General features: G+C 49.1%; 1 protein-coding gene across 3 annotated transcripts in view; it reads left to right on the top strand.

Annotated features, from left to right (window-relative positions):
- Positions 1-2,249: 2,249 nt before the first annotated feature.
- The window catches only part of LOC147729765 (caspase-1-like), a 494,150-nt gene continuing 481,203 nt past the window's right edge, over positions 2,250-15,196 (top strand). The window contains exon 1 of one of the 3 annotated variants that reach the window (XM_086954649.1): positions 2,250-2,367. In XM_086954649.1, the coding sequence (XP_086810775.1) occupies positions 2,361-2,367 (7 nt within the window). In that variant the 5' untranslated portion in view covers positions 2,250-2,360. The remainder of the gene's footprint in view (positions 2,368-15,196) is intronic. The other 2 variants (XM_086954651.1, XM_086954650.1) reach the window with 2 other exon arrangements.

Here is a 15,196-nt window from a genome sequence, read left to right as displayed (position 1 = left end):
CTGACTGACTTTCCCTCTAACCTCCTCGGACGTATCCCTCCCGAGATAGAATTCCTGCGACTGTCTTGTTCCTTTTCCCCATCAGAGTTCAGAGTTCGAAATTTTCAGTCTTTGCACCATGAAGAAGAAAAATCGTCTCAACTGACAGCATGTCGTGCTGAGCAAAGGTGCAAAAAATAAAAGACACACACACCAAAAGCACAGGCTCCTTTTATACCCTTTCACTAACTTTCTATACCCAAAATTGAAACTTTTAGGGGCTACATTCATTTCTGATTGTTCTATTGGAGGGGTGGTGATGATCACCTCATTGTCCTTCTAGCTCAAACTAGTTCGCAAAAGTCCTGATTCATTCCGGGTTCACAGGACTTCATTAAACATTTTCACTTATATTTTCATTTATACTTTGTAAAATAATTTGTAACATTCTTCCACAGTCATGAATGTGCTCATCCTCTGAAACTCAGTTCTCCCATCCGTTCCCAGGCTTTTAGAATAGTCTCTTTGGCATAACTCCTGTTGCAGGTCAGGCTGGCCTTGATATCTCTCACTCCGTGCATAGGCCGTACACTCGTGACTGAACTTGCATTCTACTCATGCGCAGGGGTCATCTTAATTTTCTTTTGTGCTGTCGTACTTCAGAGCAGCCATCTTTTTAGACAAGGCCTTGCATACCCAAATAGGAACTAATACGAAAGCAAACATAACAGAAATTAGATATAGAAATTAAGCCCTTCTGTTTACCGCCCACCATTCTAATAACCCGTGTTAGGTATTACCTAGCAAAATTGACATTCAAAGCCATTTTACTTACCATCTGCATTCTATGCCACAATATAAATTTACTACATACAAAAATACATGCAATTTACTCTTTTCTAGCAATCACAAACCTATGTTAATTTAATAAACATTATATTAATAAATTATAATTTTGCAATAGCAGTTAGTTTCCCTCCTGTAGTGTCTAAAACTAAAAGGAGAATTTGTTGATTAGTTTACATGCTTCACACAGTTAATATTATTAAAGTTATGAGGTCATTAACTTCGAAGGGGGTACAAAATTTTTGTATTTTCCCTGCTCCATCAACAAACACCCTTATCGGCTAAGAGAAAACCCCCAACCGAGCCAGAGGCTCAGAGACTCTGTATGCTAAGATATACAAGTTGCAAAGTGGACCCTCGATTGATTGTTTTCATGGTTAATTTTATTCCTCATTAAAGGTTAGGAGGGATGTAGTGAGCCATCCGGCCACTGAGCCATCCGGCCACTGCAAGACTATGTATGTATCCACTTCAGCCTCCCGCCCGGGCGTAAACCGGAGGATATTAATAAAAAGAGCGCCAGACAACCGCTTGTGGTTGTCGTCACCTGATAATATAACGAAGTGTGCGTGTGTCCTTATTTACCTGGTGTAGGCCCCATATGACCCGAGAAAATCTACTATTTGTATATCTTTGTATATAGAGATAACTCTAATCACTAGTATATGCAGTAGACCTTTGTACTCTCTACCATTCCTATGTGACTCTTAGAGTATATCCATTCGTATCCCTTCCCTATGTATATAGAGATAACTCTAATCACTAGTATATGCAGTAGACCTTTGTACTCTCTACCATTCCTATGTGACTCTTAGAGTATATCCATTGGTATCCCTTCCTTGAATGCTCCTCCTTGTGTGACTATATCTTGTACATTTGCAAAATGTTCTGTTTGTATCCGTTATGCAAAGCACGTAATCCTGAGTCCTTATGTATCGCAACTGGTTCTTATGTAAAGCGCACTGACACCTTCGGGTAATGTTCGCGCTATATAAAATCGCATAAAATAAAATAAATATCCCGATTCCCGACCCTTACTCTATAGGTATTCCTCTCCCTCCCCCACCCCCCCTCCTATACATGAGCTCCACACATTCTGGACGTGTACTTCAGTTTTTACCCGTCCCCTCCCCGTAAAAGCTTAAAAAGGTAAAGTACTGTGGGCGAAGAAAGCCCGGCCTGGCTGCAGTTACCTCACGCGCCGAGGGCACCCGCGCTGTGCACAGCTGCAGTCTTGCACGGGCCGCGCTCCACGCCAGAACTGAGGAGAACCGACATTATGTATTGATTAGGACTTTCACGAACTGCAGGTGGCGCTCTTGCATTCTGGGAGTTGCAGTCTTGGTCCCTGCCCCGAGGTGAGGGCCGCTGTTTCTTCCTGGGAGGCGTTTCCTTTAAGTCCCGCCAATTGAAGCCCTACATGCACGTCGAGCATTGAATTACATTATATTGCATTTTCACTTTCACTATTTACTGTAAGAAGATCGCTCCTGCTCCGATTGTCTGTTCCTCTCCCTCGTGGGTTGTCATTGAAGATGGACGGTAAGAGCGTGGGGGCTTTCGGAGGCAATGTTAACTTTTCACTTCCGGACACTAGTGAGGAGGTCACGGGGTGGACGATGGGGTCACGGTGGCCGCAGCCGAGGTGACAAGACCTGTTTACTCGCTGATCGCCGTGGCGGCCTTGAAGAGTCATAGCGCGGAATACTCAAAGGCGCCACAGGTGCCATGCTAGTGACTGATTGTGCGCCGGACCAGTGCCAAATCTGACAAAATATTACCCGAGTGTCTGAGTTCTTAAAATTGTGCCCCTTCCTCTTTGCATAGAATTGTGGAGTGTTTACTTATCCTGTGATCCCCCGGATGGGAGGTGCGAGGAACCGCGCAACAGTTTAGGAAACGGTGGAAGATAGAACGGCATTTCTGTTTTCCTTAGCTTGGGTGGAAGCAGGGAATGGATATTGTTCACATTTCCCCACAGTCCTAAATTTCACAGTTATAGTTGTGTAATAGATTACAAGGGTTCAAAGTATTTGTATTTTGCACAGGGGACGCGTAATATATTAAATGAAAACAACTATTAATAATAATAATCCTGTATTTGTAAAGCGCACAGCTACCCACAGTAGGTTTCCCTGCGCTGGGGGCCGTCGGGAAGATTAAGCAAGCTATTACACAGAGTAACATGGTGCTGGCCAGACCCCTGGCCACTGCGCTACACCCCTTCCAGGATTCAACTATTGAATCCTGCCTTCTCATTTGAGAAACATTTGTCAATGCCATGATTCAGTAGGCCACTTTTCTGACCTATTCAGGATGAAATGCTGAGCTGGTCCTGTGGCAATTCATACTTGCAGTCTGCAGGGTTCGCTCGTCAATTGTGGAAAGGAGCCAACTGGGGTGCCTTAGGGAGATTGGGTATATGGGCTGTAAGTTGCAACTATTGGTCAGCCCCAACTTGTTCCTCAGTTAATCTCAGTTTATTGTGTAATTAATTAAAATCATTACAATATGTGTGAAAAAGTAAAATTTAGGTAAACACAAAAGATCACTAGGTAAAAACAGTTATCACAACTTCACTCAAGAAGGATGAAAATCCTAGTTAAAAAAAACCTTGGGGCGTGGCTTGGACGGCAATGGAGACGGTCGTCTAGGTCCGGCAGCTCCACACCCCTGAGGGGAAAACCACCAGCCAAACAGGAAAATACCGACTACCACGGAACAATAGAAAGTGCACAAGGTGTAGGAAGGTCCTGCGCAACGAACCGAAGAGCAGGAAGAACGGGAAGCACAACAACGACGGAGAAATTAGCCCACGAACATACCGGGCAGGCAACAAAGCGAGACGCAAGATGGCGGTGTGAAGCGAGGGGTGAAGGACAGCGGTGAACAAGAAGTGAGGTGAAGGAGCTCCGTGTCGGAGACGCGACCGCGGCACCTCCGAGGCTGTTCAGAGGGACCGGAGCAACCCCAAGACACACCCGCAACTGAAGCGTGCGAGGCCAGCTGACTGATAGCGAGAGCCACCTAAGGGACGACAACACAAAGAAGAAGAAGCCAAACTGCAGTGTGGAAGGAAGGAGCGGAGAGTAAGTGCCCCCCTACCTTGCAAGCGGTGTGTCCTCAAAGCGAAGCCCGGAGGGTCGACGCCAGGCAGCCGGAAGTGAGCGGAGGTGAGGCGCCATTACCGGAAGTCTTCCCCGATCTGAAGCGGAAGGTGAAAGGTAGGCTGCCAAGCGACCCGGAAGCGGAAGAGCCAGACAACCGGAAGTAATACCAGCCAAGAAGAGTGACGGTGAGACAGGAGAGGCGAATGCCAGAGAGCGCCAGCGGGACCCAGCGGAGCTCAAGGAAGGCGCGAAGGGCGGCGGCAAGAGCTCCGGAGGTGAGCGCTGGAGGCGGAGTGTCTAACGCGCCAGAAGCGGAGAGGTCATCAGAGCGCTGAAGGGGGGGAGCATAACAAGGACACAAATAACAAGGCAAGACAAACGGAACAAACGGATCAGCCGGAGGCTGGAGGCGGTGTGTCGAACGCGCCAGAAGCGGAGGAGTCATTACAACGCTGAAGGGGGGGCATAACAAAGGGCATAACAAGGACACAAATAACAAGGACACAAAGACAAACGGAACAAACGGATCAGCTGGAGGCAGGAGTGTCTAACACAGATCAGCCACAGCAGAAGGGTGCTCCAGAGGACGCAAGAGCGAAGGGGGAGGGTGCCAACTAGCACTGACACTAGCACTGACACCGAGCAACAAGAAAGGGGGGCTGCATAAACAGCAGACTAAGGGTGATCAGCGCAACGCAGAAACAGCGTGACAGGGGGCCCTAATATACAGTTGCAGCGAATGCGGGGCAACACCAAGAAAGGTGGGGCTGCATTAAGGGCAGACTAAGGCGGACTAAGGGTGACCCGCAGAAAACAGCGCGAAATGAAGACCCGCGACATGCCAAGCCGCAACTGAGGCGAAGCGGGAAACACAGCCCCGGAGAGGCAACGAGCAGGGCCAGAAGCCAGAAGCCAGGAGCAAGCACCCCAAGCCTGAGAGGGCCACATATCCACAAGACACACAGAAACAGAAACAGAGGAAACATACAGCGCAGCTCATAAGACCGCTGAGCAGTAGGAGGGGTGCGAGATACCCAGCCTGTCAAGACAAAAGCGCCCAGGCACCCCAGCACAACCCCCACTAGCCAGGCGGAGTCAAGCAAATCCAAGCGAAGCCGAAAATAGCAAAAGGGACCAGCGGACCAGTGGCCGTGCGAGCCACAACCAGGCAGCCAGCACACTGGCCGGAGCAAAAGCAAAAACGAGAACAAGACACATCAGAGAGCCAAGCAGATACAGACAAGCTGTCCAACCCAAGGCGGTAAAGGCACAAACAACGAGTACACCCAAGGTGGTGCAAGCAGGAGGAAGACTGATTAACATCCTGTCAAGGAGGGGCATCCGAACAATGGCAGGCAGCGACGGGAAGCTGGCAGGTGACCAACAGAAAAAACCGAAATTTGACAACCAAGGATCCCCAACCAAAGCAAGAGGAGAACCGGTAACGCTGGAAACGATCCTGCGGAAGGTAAACGAGGGCAATGAGGTGGGAAGAGAGACAAAACTCAAGCTGGAGAACATGCAACTGGAGATGGCGGCCATCAGAGCGGACCTGCACAAAACAAACACAAGAATAGAAGCTGCAGAAAGCCGAGTAAGCCTGGTAGAAGATGAAACGGGCAGGAACACCAAGGCGATAACAGAGCTGAGAAAAGCCACGCAGGCGGTACAAAAACAGCTAGCGGAGAAGGACGATAGGGCCAGAAGGGGCAACATAAGAATACTGGGAGTGCCAGAGGGAGCTGAAGATAAGGCAGGCTCCTGTTCCGCCATGCTGGAGGAGATGATCCCAAAACTCACAGGTATCACTTTCCAGAGAGGCTTTGAGGTACAAAAGGCCTACAGAATACCAGCAGGAAAACCAACCACAGGCAGAGGCCCAAGAGCGATAATCTGTAACCCGCTGAGACTCAATCAGACTGAGGCCATTTTTGCTTTCGCCAGGAAAAATCAGAATCTAACATGGGCTGGCAGCAAGATAGTACTGACCCAAGACTATTCGAAACCGACAGTGGAACTAAGGAAAGGCTTCCTGGCGCAAAGAGACACCCTGCGAAGAAGAGGAGCCACGTTCAGCTTTGTCAGCCCGACGAAATTCAAGGTGACAGACAAATGGAAGACGTTGTTCTTCGAATGCCCGGAGGCCCTAAAACAATATCTTCAAGGTCCAGCAGTGGAAGATATGGAAGAGAACAAAAGCCCAGGGGCAGCAAAGAGAAGCGCGTCGCCGCTAGAGGAGCAATTAGAGTAAAGAAGCGAACAGTGAGGACCGACAGGACGCACAGAGCAGCGTATATGCAGCACATAGGATTGAAGGTTAAGCCCAGATGCAGATGCAGATAGAGACTGAGAGAATGAAGGGCTAAAAGACAAAAAAGAAACCCGAACATGGAAGAACACAACTGCCAAAGATATAACCAACTCTACCTCAGGGATGATGCGGGCAGAGGAACTTTGTCGTCGCACACCCTTTTTGCAAGTAAGGGAGGGCGGGGGGTGGGAAGGCGAGAGTGGGGGAGGGGGGAGGAGGGGAAATGGGGAGGGGGAGGTTTTGTACATGGGCTTACTGACTATCTTTTCTTTCTCTGCATCTCTTGCATCTTTTATTTCTCTTTCACACCAGCACCAAGTAGGAGCACAAAGAAACAGGAACACATAAACAGGCACATGGCTAGGGGGACAAATGATCCTAAGAGAAGCCCACCAGCACAGCGAACGCACACCAGCATTAATGACACATAACGGGCAGAGCAGCATAGGGTCAGACATCAAAATAGTCTCCCTAAATGTCAAAGGGCTAAATAGCCCTGTTAAAAGAAGGAAGGTGCTTGACCACCTAAGGAAACTTAAGAGCGACATTTATGTGTTACAAGAGACCAGGCTAGAAGAGGCAGACATTTTGCGATTAAGAGCCAACTGGATAGGGGAGGTGGTGGGATCGCCGGCACAAAACAAGAAGAATGGGGTAATAACACTAATAAGCAAGAATTCGAACCTGTCTATCACTAGCTACCAAGCTGACACCCAGGGCAGAACACTAGTGACCAGCCTCAAGCGAGCAGGAGAGACCTACCACGTCGCAAACATTTACGGCCCGAACAGTGAAGACAAACAGTTTTGGGAGGGGATAGGTGCCCAGCTACACAACTTACCAATGGAAGATCTATTGATTGTTGCAGGGGATTTTAACCAAGTCCTGGATCCAGCTATAGACAAGCACCCCTGCAGACGCCACACAACCGCTAGCCCTAACATCCTCAAGAACCTGTGCTCGAAACTAGGCCTGAAGGATCCGTGGCGCCTAAGCAACCCGGATGCCAGGGAATACACATTCTACTCCAACCCCCACAACTCCTACAGTCGGATAGACTACATACTGATGTCAGGAACACACACACACCTAATAGACCACACAGAGATCGGACCCAGGACCATATCAGATCACGCACACATAAGCCTGTCACTATCAGGCAGACACAATGAAAAGCCAACACGCAGGTGGCGTTTTGATGACGGCCTCCTCCAACACACAGAAGCGAAGGCAGAGATAGACACAGCAATCCGAGAATACCTGACAATCAACGACACACCAGAGACGCCTAGAGAGGTACTATGGGATGCTCTTAAAGCAACCATACGGGGGGTAGTAATGACAATAAAAGGGAAAATGAACAAGGCGAGAAACAATAGGATCGCAGACCTAGAGAAAGAAATCAAAACACTAGAGAACAGCCACATAGCCAGCCTGGAAGACAATAACACACTCACTGAGCTAACCAAACGGAAGTATGAGCTCAACAGGATACTGAGCGAAAGAGCAGGGACCTGGATCAACAAATACAAGTCAATTAACCTCTGCACCGCCAACAAAGCGGGGAAAAACCTAGCAAGCTACCTGAAAGGGAAACAAAAACAACACACAATTGGGGCAATCAAAGACAAGCACAACAAAGCCCAGACCGCCAATAAAAACATCCTCGAGGTCTTCAGGGACTTCTATGAGGGTCTCTACACAAAAGATGACACACTAAAGGAAGATGGGGGCGAGGAACTGCTCAAAAGCATAGCTACACCCACACTAACAGACAGGGAACGAGACATTCTAGAGCTCACGGTCACAGAGGATGAGATAAAGAAGGCCACGGTCGGCCTCAAAGAGAACAAGGCTCCAGGGCCGGACGGATTCACAGCTGGGTTCTATAAACAACACCTGACAACACTCCAACCCACTCTGAAACAGGTATTTGAGGAGTGCGTCCTCAAAGGACGCATGACTCCATCAATGGCGGAGGCAAACATAATAGTCATACCAAAGGAAGGGAAAGACATGACAGAGGCGAAGAACTTCAGGCCGATCTCACTCATAAATGTAGACTGCAAGATATACGCGAAGATACTAGCCAATAGACTTAACGCCTACCTACCAAAACTCATACACAACTCCCAGGTAGGATACCTCAAAAACCGCATGTCCCATGACAACACCAGACTACTATGCCATATCATCAACCACTCGGCCCAGAGCAGCAAAGCGGCCGTCATGATAGCCCTGGACGCCGAAAAAGCGTTTGACAGAGTCTCATGGCCCTACCTGGATCACTGCATGGGGAAGTTCGGGCTAGGACCCAACTACAGAAGAATGGTGATGGCGCTTTACAACAGCCCCAAAGCGCGAGTGGTTGTGAACGGAGGCACCTCAAACACACTAAATTTAGGCAGAGGCACACGACAAGGCTGCCCTCTCTCACCCGGCCTCTTCCTACTAGCGATAGAACCGCTCCTAACAATGATACGAACTAACGAAGACATAAAGGGGGTGCCAATAGGAGGGGAAAACTTTAAACTGGCAGCGTACGCAGATGACGTGCTAATAATGACAGAGGACCCAGAGAGATCCATCAAGGCACTGACAGACACAATTGAGAGGTACGCCCAGGTCTCAGGGTACAAACTTAACAAGGATAAATCAGAATGCAAGCCCCTCAACATCCACACAACAAGGACAGTACTCGGCACATCAGGTCTAGCGTGGCAAAATAAACCTATCAAGTACCTGGGTATCCTCTTCGAGAGGAACTTGAGCACGACACTAGAACATAACGAACAGGCTATAATCCAGAAAATCAAGGCCAAGGTAGACGGCTGGTCGCCAAAGTTCACAACATGGTGGGGGAGGGTGGAGACAATTAAAATGATGATCACACCAATGCTCAATTATATGCTAGCCATGCTACCCCTCACCAACACAGAGGACTTCCACAAAAAGATAGACAAGATACTGAATGATTTCCTATGGAGAGGGAAGAGGGCCAGAATAAGTATGCAAAAACTTAGACTATCAAAAGAACAGGGGGGGCTAAACATAACAAACTTCAAGCGATTCCACGAGGCGTGTCTAGCTAGACAGGGACTGCACTGGCTAGACCCAAGACAGGACTACACCCCGGCATGGCTAACATTAGAACAAGGGTGGCTAAACGGCATGAAACCCATCACCCTCCTCACGGCCACCAAACACCCGGCAATAAAAGATAACCCGATACTCAGGAACACAAAACGAGCTCTGCTCAAGATTGACAAACTGCTAAATACGAGCATCAAAAGGGGGCCTTTCGAATCAATCTGGCACAACCCATCCCTAAAATACAGGGGTAAGGTCTTAGACATGCATGACTGGTACAGCCAAGGCATATCCACAGCCAATGACTTTAAGAAAAAGGGCGCCGACGTAACATTTGACACCCTGAAAGGAGAGTACAACCTAGAGAGCGTAGAACTATACAACTTCCTGAAGATAAAGGTCGCAATAAGGAAGGCTAACCTCAACACCCAGACACCCTCGATAATACAGCTGGCTAACAGTCTGAACACACTGGGACACCAGGTAGCACACCTTTACAAGATCCTAAGCCCCAAACACACCAGACTCAATGACAAGGTCATGAACTTCTGGGGGGAGGCAGCAGGTCAAGCACTCAGTGAGGAAGCCAGAGCAGAGCTATGGAGGTCCACCAGTCGGAAAAAAATAACGGCCACGCTGAACCAGACAAAATTCTGGCTGATACATAAGGCATACTGGACACCAGCTCGCTTAGCCACTGTAGGCATTAGAGACAGCGACGCGTGCTGGAACTGTGATGAAGAAAGGGGAGACTTAGAACACCTTTTACTAAAATGCCCAAAAATCAAGGACTTCTGGGGGAAGATCAGAACACTTATCCACGAGATCACAGGCACAGACATACAAACAGACCTCACAGGCCTAGCACTAGGGTTTACATCCCAGGCGATCACAAAAACGGAGGACAGGGACCTCATAGATCTCATGCTGACAGCCGCAGTCAAAGTCGTCCTAACTAACTGGAAGGACACATCAAAGGCGTCTCCACAGGCGTGGCTCAACTGGGTCACGTTCCTGAGGGGGGCGGACAACATAACAGCAAAATACACACCGAAGACGCACAAACAGGCGACCATGTGGGGATCATTAGATCACTACCTGTCATCATCACACAAGCCGCCATGAACATCTGGGGCCACAGGCCGAAATAGGCTAGTGCCAACAGAGCACCGAGCACATCTCCTACTCAACCTATAACCTATAACCTAGACCTCTCTCTACTGTCCCCCGGGGTGGCGCGGGGAGCAAGCCGCCTGACAACAAACGCCAAGGTATACCAATGGGCGCAATATGGACTACCAGACTATGAGACTTTTGGACTATGAGACCACGAACTGGCGAACGATCTCAAGAGTATGTAATGCCCCCCCCCCCCCCCCCTCTCTCTTCTTTTCTCTCTTTTCTTCTTTCCACTCATGTATAAGCCTCTTCCATGTATGTAAAATTATATTTTTCTATATACAATAAAGAATTTCAGAAATAAAAAAAAAAAAAAAAAAAACCTTTAGAGGAAATAATATAAATGTTGCTTTTAGCCCCTTCGCTGCTTGGGTTATTCCCCTGCTGTGCTGGGGGGGGCGCGCATAGCGCCCGCATGCTCATGACGAGCTCAGCTCGTCATGGCATACACCTCTCAGGTGCTCATGACGAGCTGAGCTCTTCACAGGTGCATTGGCTGCTGTGGAACGCTCAGCACAGCAGGGGAATTCTCCCAGCACCTGAGCGTTCCACGGGCCATGACGAGCTCAGCTCGTCATGAGCACCCGAGAGGTGTATGCCATGACGAGCTGAGCTCGTCATGAGCATACAAGGGGTTAAAGCAAAAGATGGGACCTGCAGCTGTAAGCAAGTCGTATTAATAGTCCACAGTAGCAGACAGAAGGTTGGATAACCACCCCACCTGTGAATACCCTAGTACCCACTTTACCTACACCAGGGAAGCGGGGTGCATAAGTGTAAAGTGCCATAAACTGCTGTCGAACCCAATGGAGAACTTCAGGAGAAGGAGAAAGTGTCAAGTGGAATCCGAAGGTGTATTCTAGTTGAGAGGTACCTGCAATCAGAGGGGACAGAGTCTATGTCACTCAAGAGTGGCCAGGAGATCTGGAAGATGAATGCCCACAAATGTCGGGTGACCTTGACTCTGCAGCTGTGAGGACCAGCTGACGCCGAGGAAGACCAGGAACTGTGCATGAGCTGTTCCACGTCATATGTAGAGTGCTGAGATGTTGGTGTCCGGCGGGAGCACCAACAAGCCTTGGCAAAGGCAACCAACACAGAAGCCTAAGAATGTGCAATGTTGGGACCAGCAAGGTCCAGCGGACTTGGCACAAGCAGGGGAGTCAAGGGAGGCCCCAAGAAATCGGGGGAGCCCAAAAAAAAGCAAAGATGACCCTCAACAGGACCCACAGGCCGGAGGGACTGGAGTCGCAAGAGCACCTAGATTAGCTCACCAAAAGATGCAGACCACGGTGCAAGCAATGCGGTGTGGCCGAAGATTCTGGTCACTAAAGATGCTTGAGTTTGGGGCTACTTTGAGCCTGAAGATCTTGGTGGAAGGAAGCAAACAAGGCTTCGCAACAGCAAGTCGATTTGGTGCACAAGGGTTCGGTTCCTGAGGCTCCCACAAGGGATACAGGCCTCAAACTTGGTGAGAGGGCAAGATAGGCCTTGAGAGTTGTGAAGAACCACCACCTGTATTGCAGAACCTTTCAGAGTCCGAAGGAGCTCAGGACCAGCAGACCTGTCAGCTTGGTTGCGGTGCCTGCAGATGCAGGGGAGTGACTCCTTTACTTCAAGGGAGATTCCTTCAAGTGTCTTGGATGCCCACAGGCCTTGGAAGGTTCCTGTATGGTGTACAGAGGATGCAGCAGACTGAAAGGGGGACGAAGGCGAGCCCAAACGAAGTCCAGAGTGCCCAGACGATAGAAGAAGAAGTGTTGTCCGATTTGAATCTTGTCCCATGGTGAATCTAGGAACTCACCCACAGGTAGCCCCAAAGTACCCTTCGGAAAGGGTTGTGACGATTCAGGTGACCCTCCCAAGGGAGGGTCTGGACAGGGGGAAGGTTACTTCCATGTCCTTTGTCCACTTTCGCACCACAGTGGGAGCCAACTGCTCCCAGAGCTGGTTTAAACTGGACTATGCATGGGGTCATGCAGACTGAGTGTCGCTGGCAAGCGTACCTACCCGGCCCCAATTCAGGGGTGGGGAAATCATAACGCCCGAACCAAGGAGATTTTTTATAATGGGCAAGAAGATTTATTGTCTGTTTTGTCTGACGGACAAGTAGACATTAAATCACCAAAAATATATGAGCTCTGGGCACTCTCGGGCTCACAGCCAATTAGAAATGCGGTCAGAAAGCTTTTGGAGGACATTGAATGACTGGAAGCCCATGACTGGCCTCTATCTAGCCAGTGATTGTCTAGGGGAGTCTTGCGCTAAACGTCAGTAAGTCAGTGTTCTAGCCCTGATTCCACACTGGTGCAGCCCACCTGCTCTTGGAACCCAGCGGCTGAACGTGCAAGGGCAGGTCCCGAGGCAGGAAACACTTTTGTCACTGCCAGGTCCCAGCGCTGTGAGTCGAGGGGGCAGGTGACCTCTCTGCCGCTGATTGCTGCGTGACTCGATCAACCTGTCCAGTGGGATCCGTCCAAGCAGTGGCGGTTTCTCTATGAGGGCGTCGGGGCTCCGCCTCGTTACATTCTCAGCAGTCATTTATTAAAACAAAATACCAGACGGCGACGTTGCACGGCCAGTCATTCAGTTTATGAGCTGCCAGAAAATGCCTTCAACGTGGGGCACTGTATGCCCCACACTCACTCACCGATATGTAATCACCACTAATGTGAGTCAATTGACTCACCCTGCCTGCCCTGATGTTTCTTGCTAAGGCTACGTGGTGTTTGCCGGCTGAGAACCTCACAGCCCTGAAGGCTGTGACGTCATCAGCTCGGCAAAGACCTAGCTGCGAGGCGCAGTCTCCACCCCCTGATGGCGTGGAGGTAAAGTTAGCCCCGGGCGTTTTCAAAACAAGCCCGGGATCGCTAACCCTCCACGTCAATCAGAGAGAGTGGCGAGCTTGTCACCACACCCTTTCCCAACTCGTTACACGGCGTGGGTGGGACCCCTCTCTGTGACGAGTTGGGAAAGGGTGTGGCAGGCAGGAAGCAGGAATGGAGTCTGCGCAGACTCGACCACCTCAGGCATCCCGCGCATGAGTCTGCAGTGGGTCGGTGTTCCTTTTTGTGACTGCATCATCAAAGTAACGAGGTAACACTTTCTTTTATCTTTCTCCCTTTATATTTGCCCTTCCAACTGTAATTACTCCGAGTCCTCAGTATGACCCCCCCCCTCCTGCCGTTTGTCCCCTGTCCGGCCCCGTTTATCATGCACCCTCTGTCCCGTGTCTGCCCCTCCCATCACAACGCCGGCCTTCAATTGAGAGGATTACTCTGGGCCTAATCGACATGGAGCTCGTCCCATTCTTTTGTGGCTTTAAAGATAAGGAGCGAGAACCTGAGTAAATCTCTTCATACTGTACTATCATTACACTCTGCCCTCAGGCCCTGACTGGCTGCTGAGACGCACAGACACTTTCAAGAGGTGCCACGATTGTGTAAGGCTCCGACCTGCTGGCGGGGAGCCTGGTTCACATCACAGTGATCTCGGACGGTTTTGGCACGGCCCGGAAGGAATTGCCCTGGGAGAGGAAGAGATAAAGCGAGGAGGAAGCTTAATCTGTGGAGGAGACATAGTCCATCGCGCAAGCCAGTGGATGCACAGCAGGGGGTGTTCCTAGATGTCAGGGCCTCCAATAGTTCAGTAGGTCTTGGGACGGAGTCAGTCATGTGTTGGCTGAGTGCAAACATGTTATTTTAGGACAAGCTGGCATCTCTAAAATAGGGTTAGACAGATTATTAACTCAATCTAGTAGTTTAAGTCTGCTTCACTCTAAGCCTCTCTAGCAGATTTAAAAGGAAAACGTATGTAACAAGCAGTGTATTGTAGTACACCATATATTTTCAGGTTAGTTTCCACTTTTACCATGTAAACAAACCGGGCCCTCACAGGCACCTATGCACTGCTTATGTTTGCAGAGAGTCAGGCTGTAAGACAGGTATCCACCCTAGACTCCAGAGAAATCCCGCCACTTCTCTAGGCCTCGGAGTCGGCTACAGATCTTGTGATGGGAACCATGTGCATTTCAAACATGCCACTGACGTCACAAGGCCAGTAAGCCTGGACCAATGTCAATCAAATGTCAGGTTTGTGTGTGTACCTAATCTGTATGTCTCTCTTTCGAATTGTTCCTCAAGTGAGATGGCAATTTCTCGATTTCTGACTTGTAATAACCTTGAGAACCCCTTGTGACAGTTTGTCGATGCATTTCACTCAAGTGAAATAATTATGGTACAGTGCCATGCTAGTCGGTCAAAAGCAAAGTTTGTTTGAGAAAAATAGCATTTATATAGAGATGGTTGGTGCATTAGGCCCAAAAATATTTTTGATGATAGCGTTTCAGGTACAAAGTGACGATCAGTAGGAAAGATGACTACTTTTTATGACCAAATCACTAAAGACCATTACCTCATGATATTTTATTTATTGGTATTTTATTTGCACTCGATTTCATCCCCAATCACTCCTACTCCTTGAATGCACTTTGGTTTGTGTTTCAAGATCGGATCCTGGTTGCCCTTCCTCTCGACTACACATCTTCCCCATCTCATAATTACGCCAGGCTCCGCTTGTCCCCCTTTACTTTATGCTTTCAGAGATACAAAAAACGGGTTGCAGAACTCAGCCACATCTGGTAATGCTGTACACCATTCGAGTACAGAGCAGTGAATTGCAA

The sequence above is a fragment of the Lissotriton vulgaris genome, chromosome 2_1 (assembly GCF_964263255.1).
Source record: "Lissotriton vulgaris chromosome 2_1, aLisVul1.2, whole genome shotgun sequence".
NCBI lineage: Eukaryota > Metazoa > Chordata > Amphibia > Caudata > Salamandridae > Lissotriton > Lissotriton vulgaris.
Note: the sequence above shows the minus strand (reverse complement) of the source record. Positions and strands in the feature narration are given on the sequence as shown.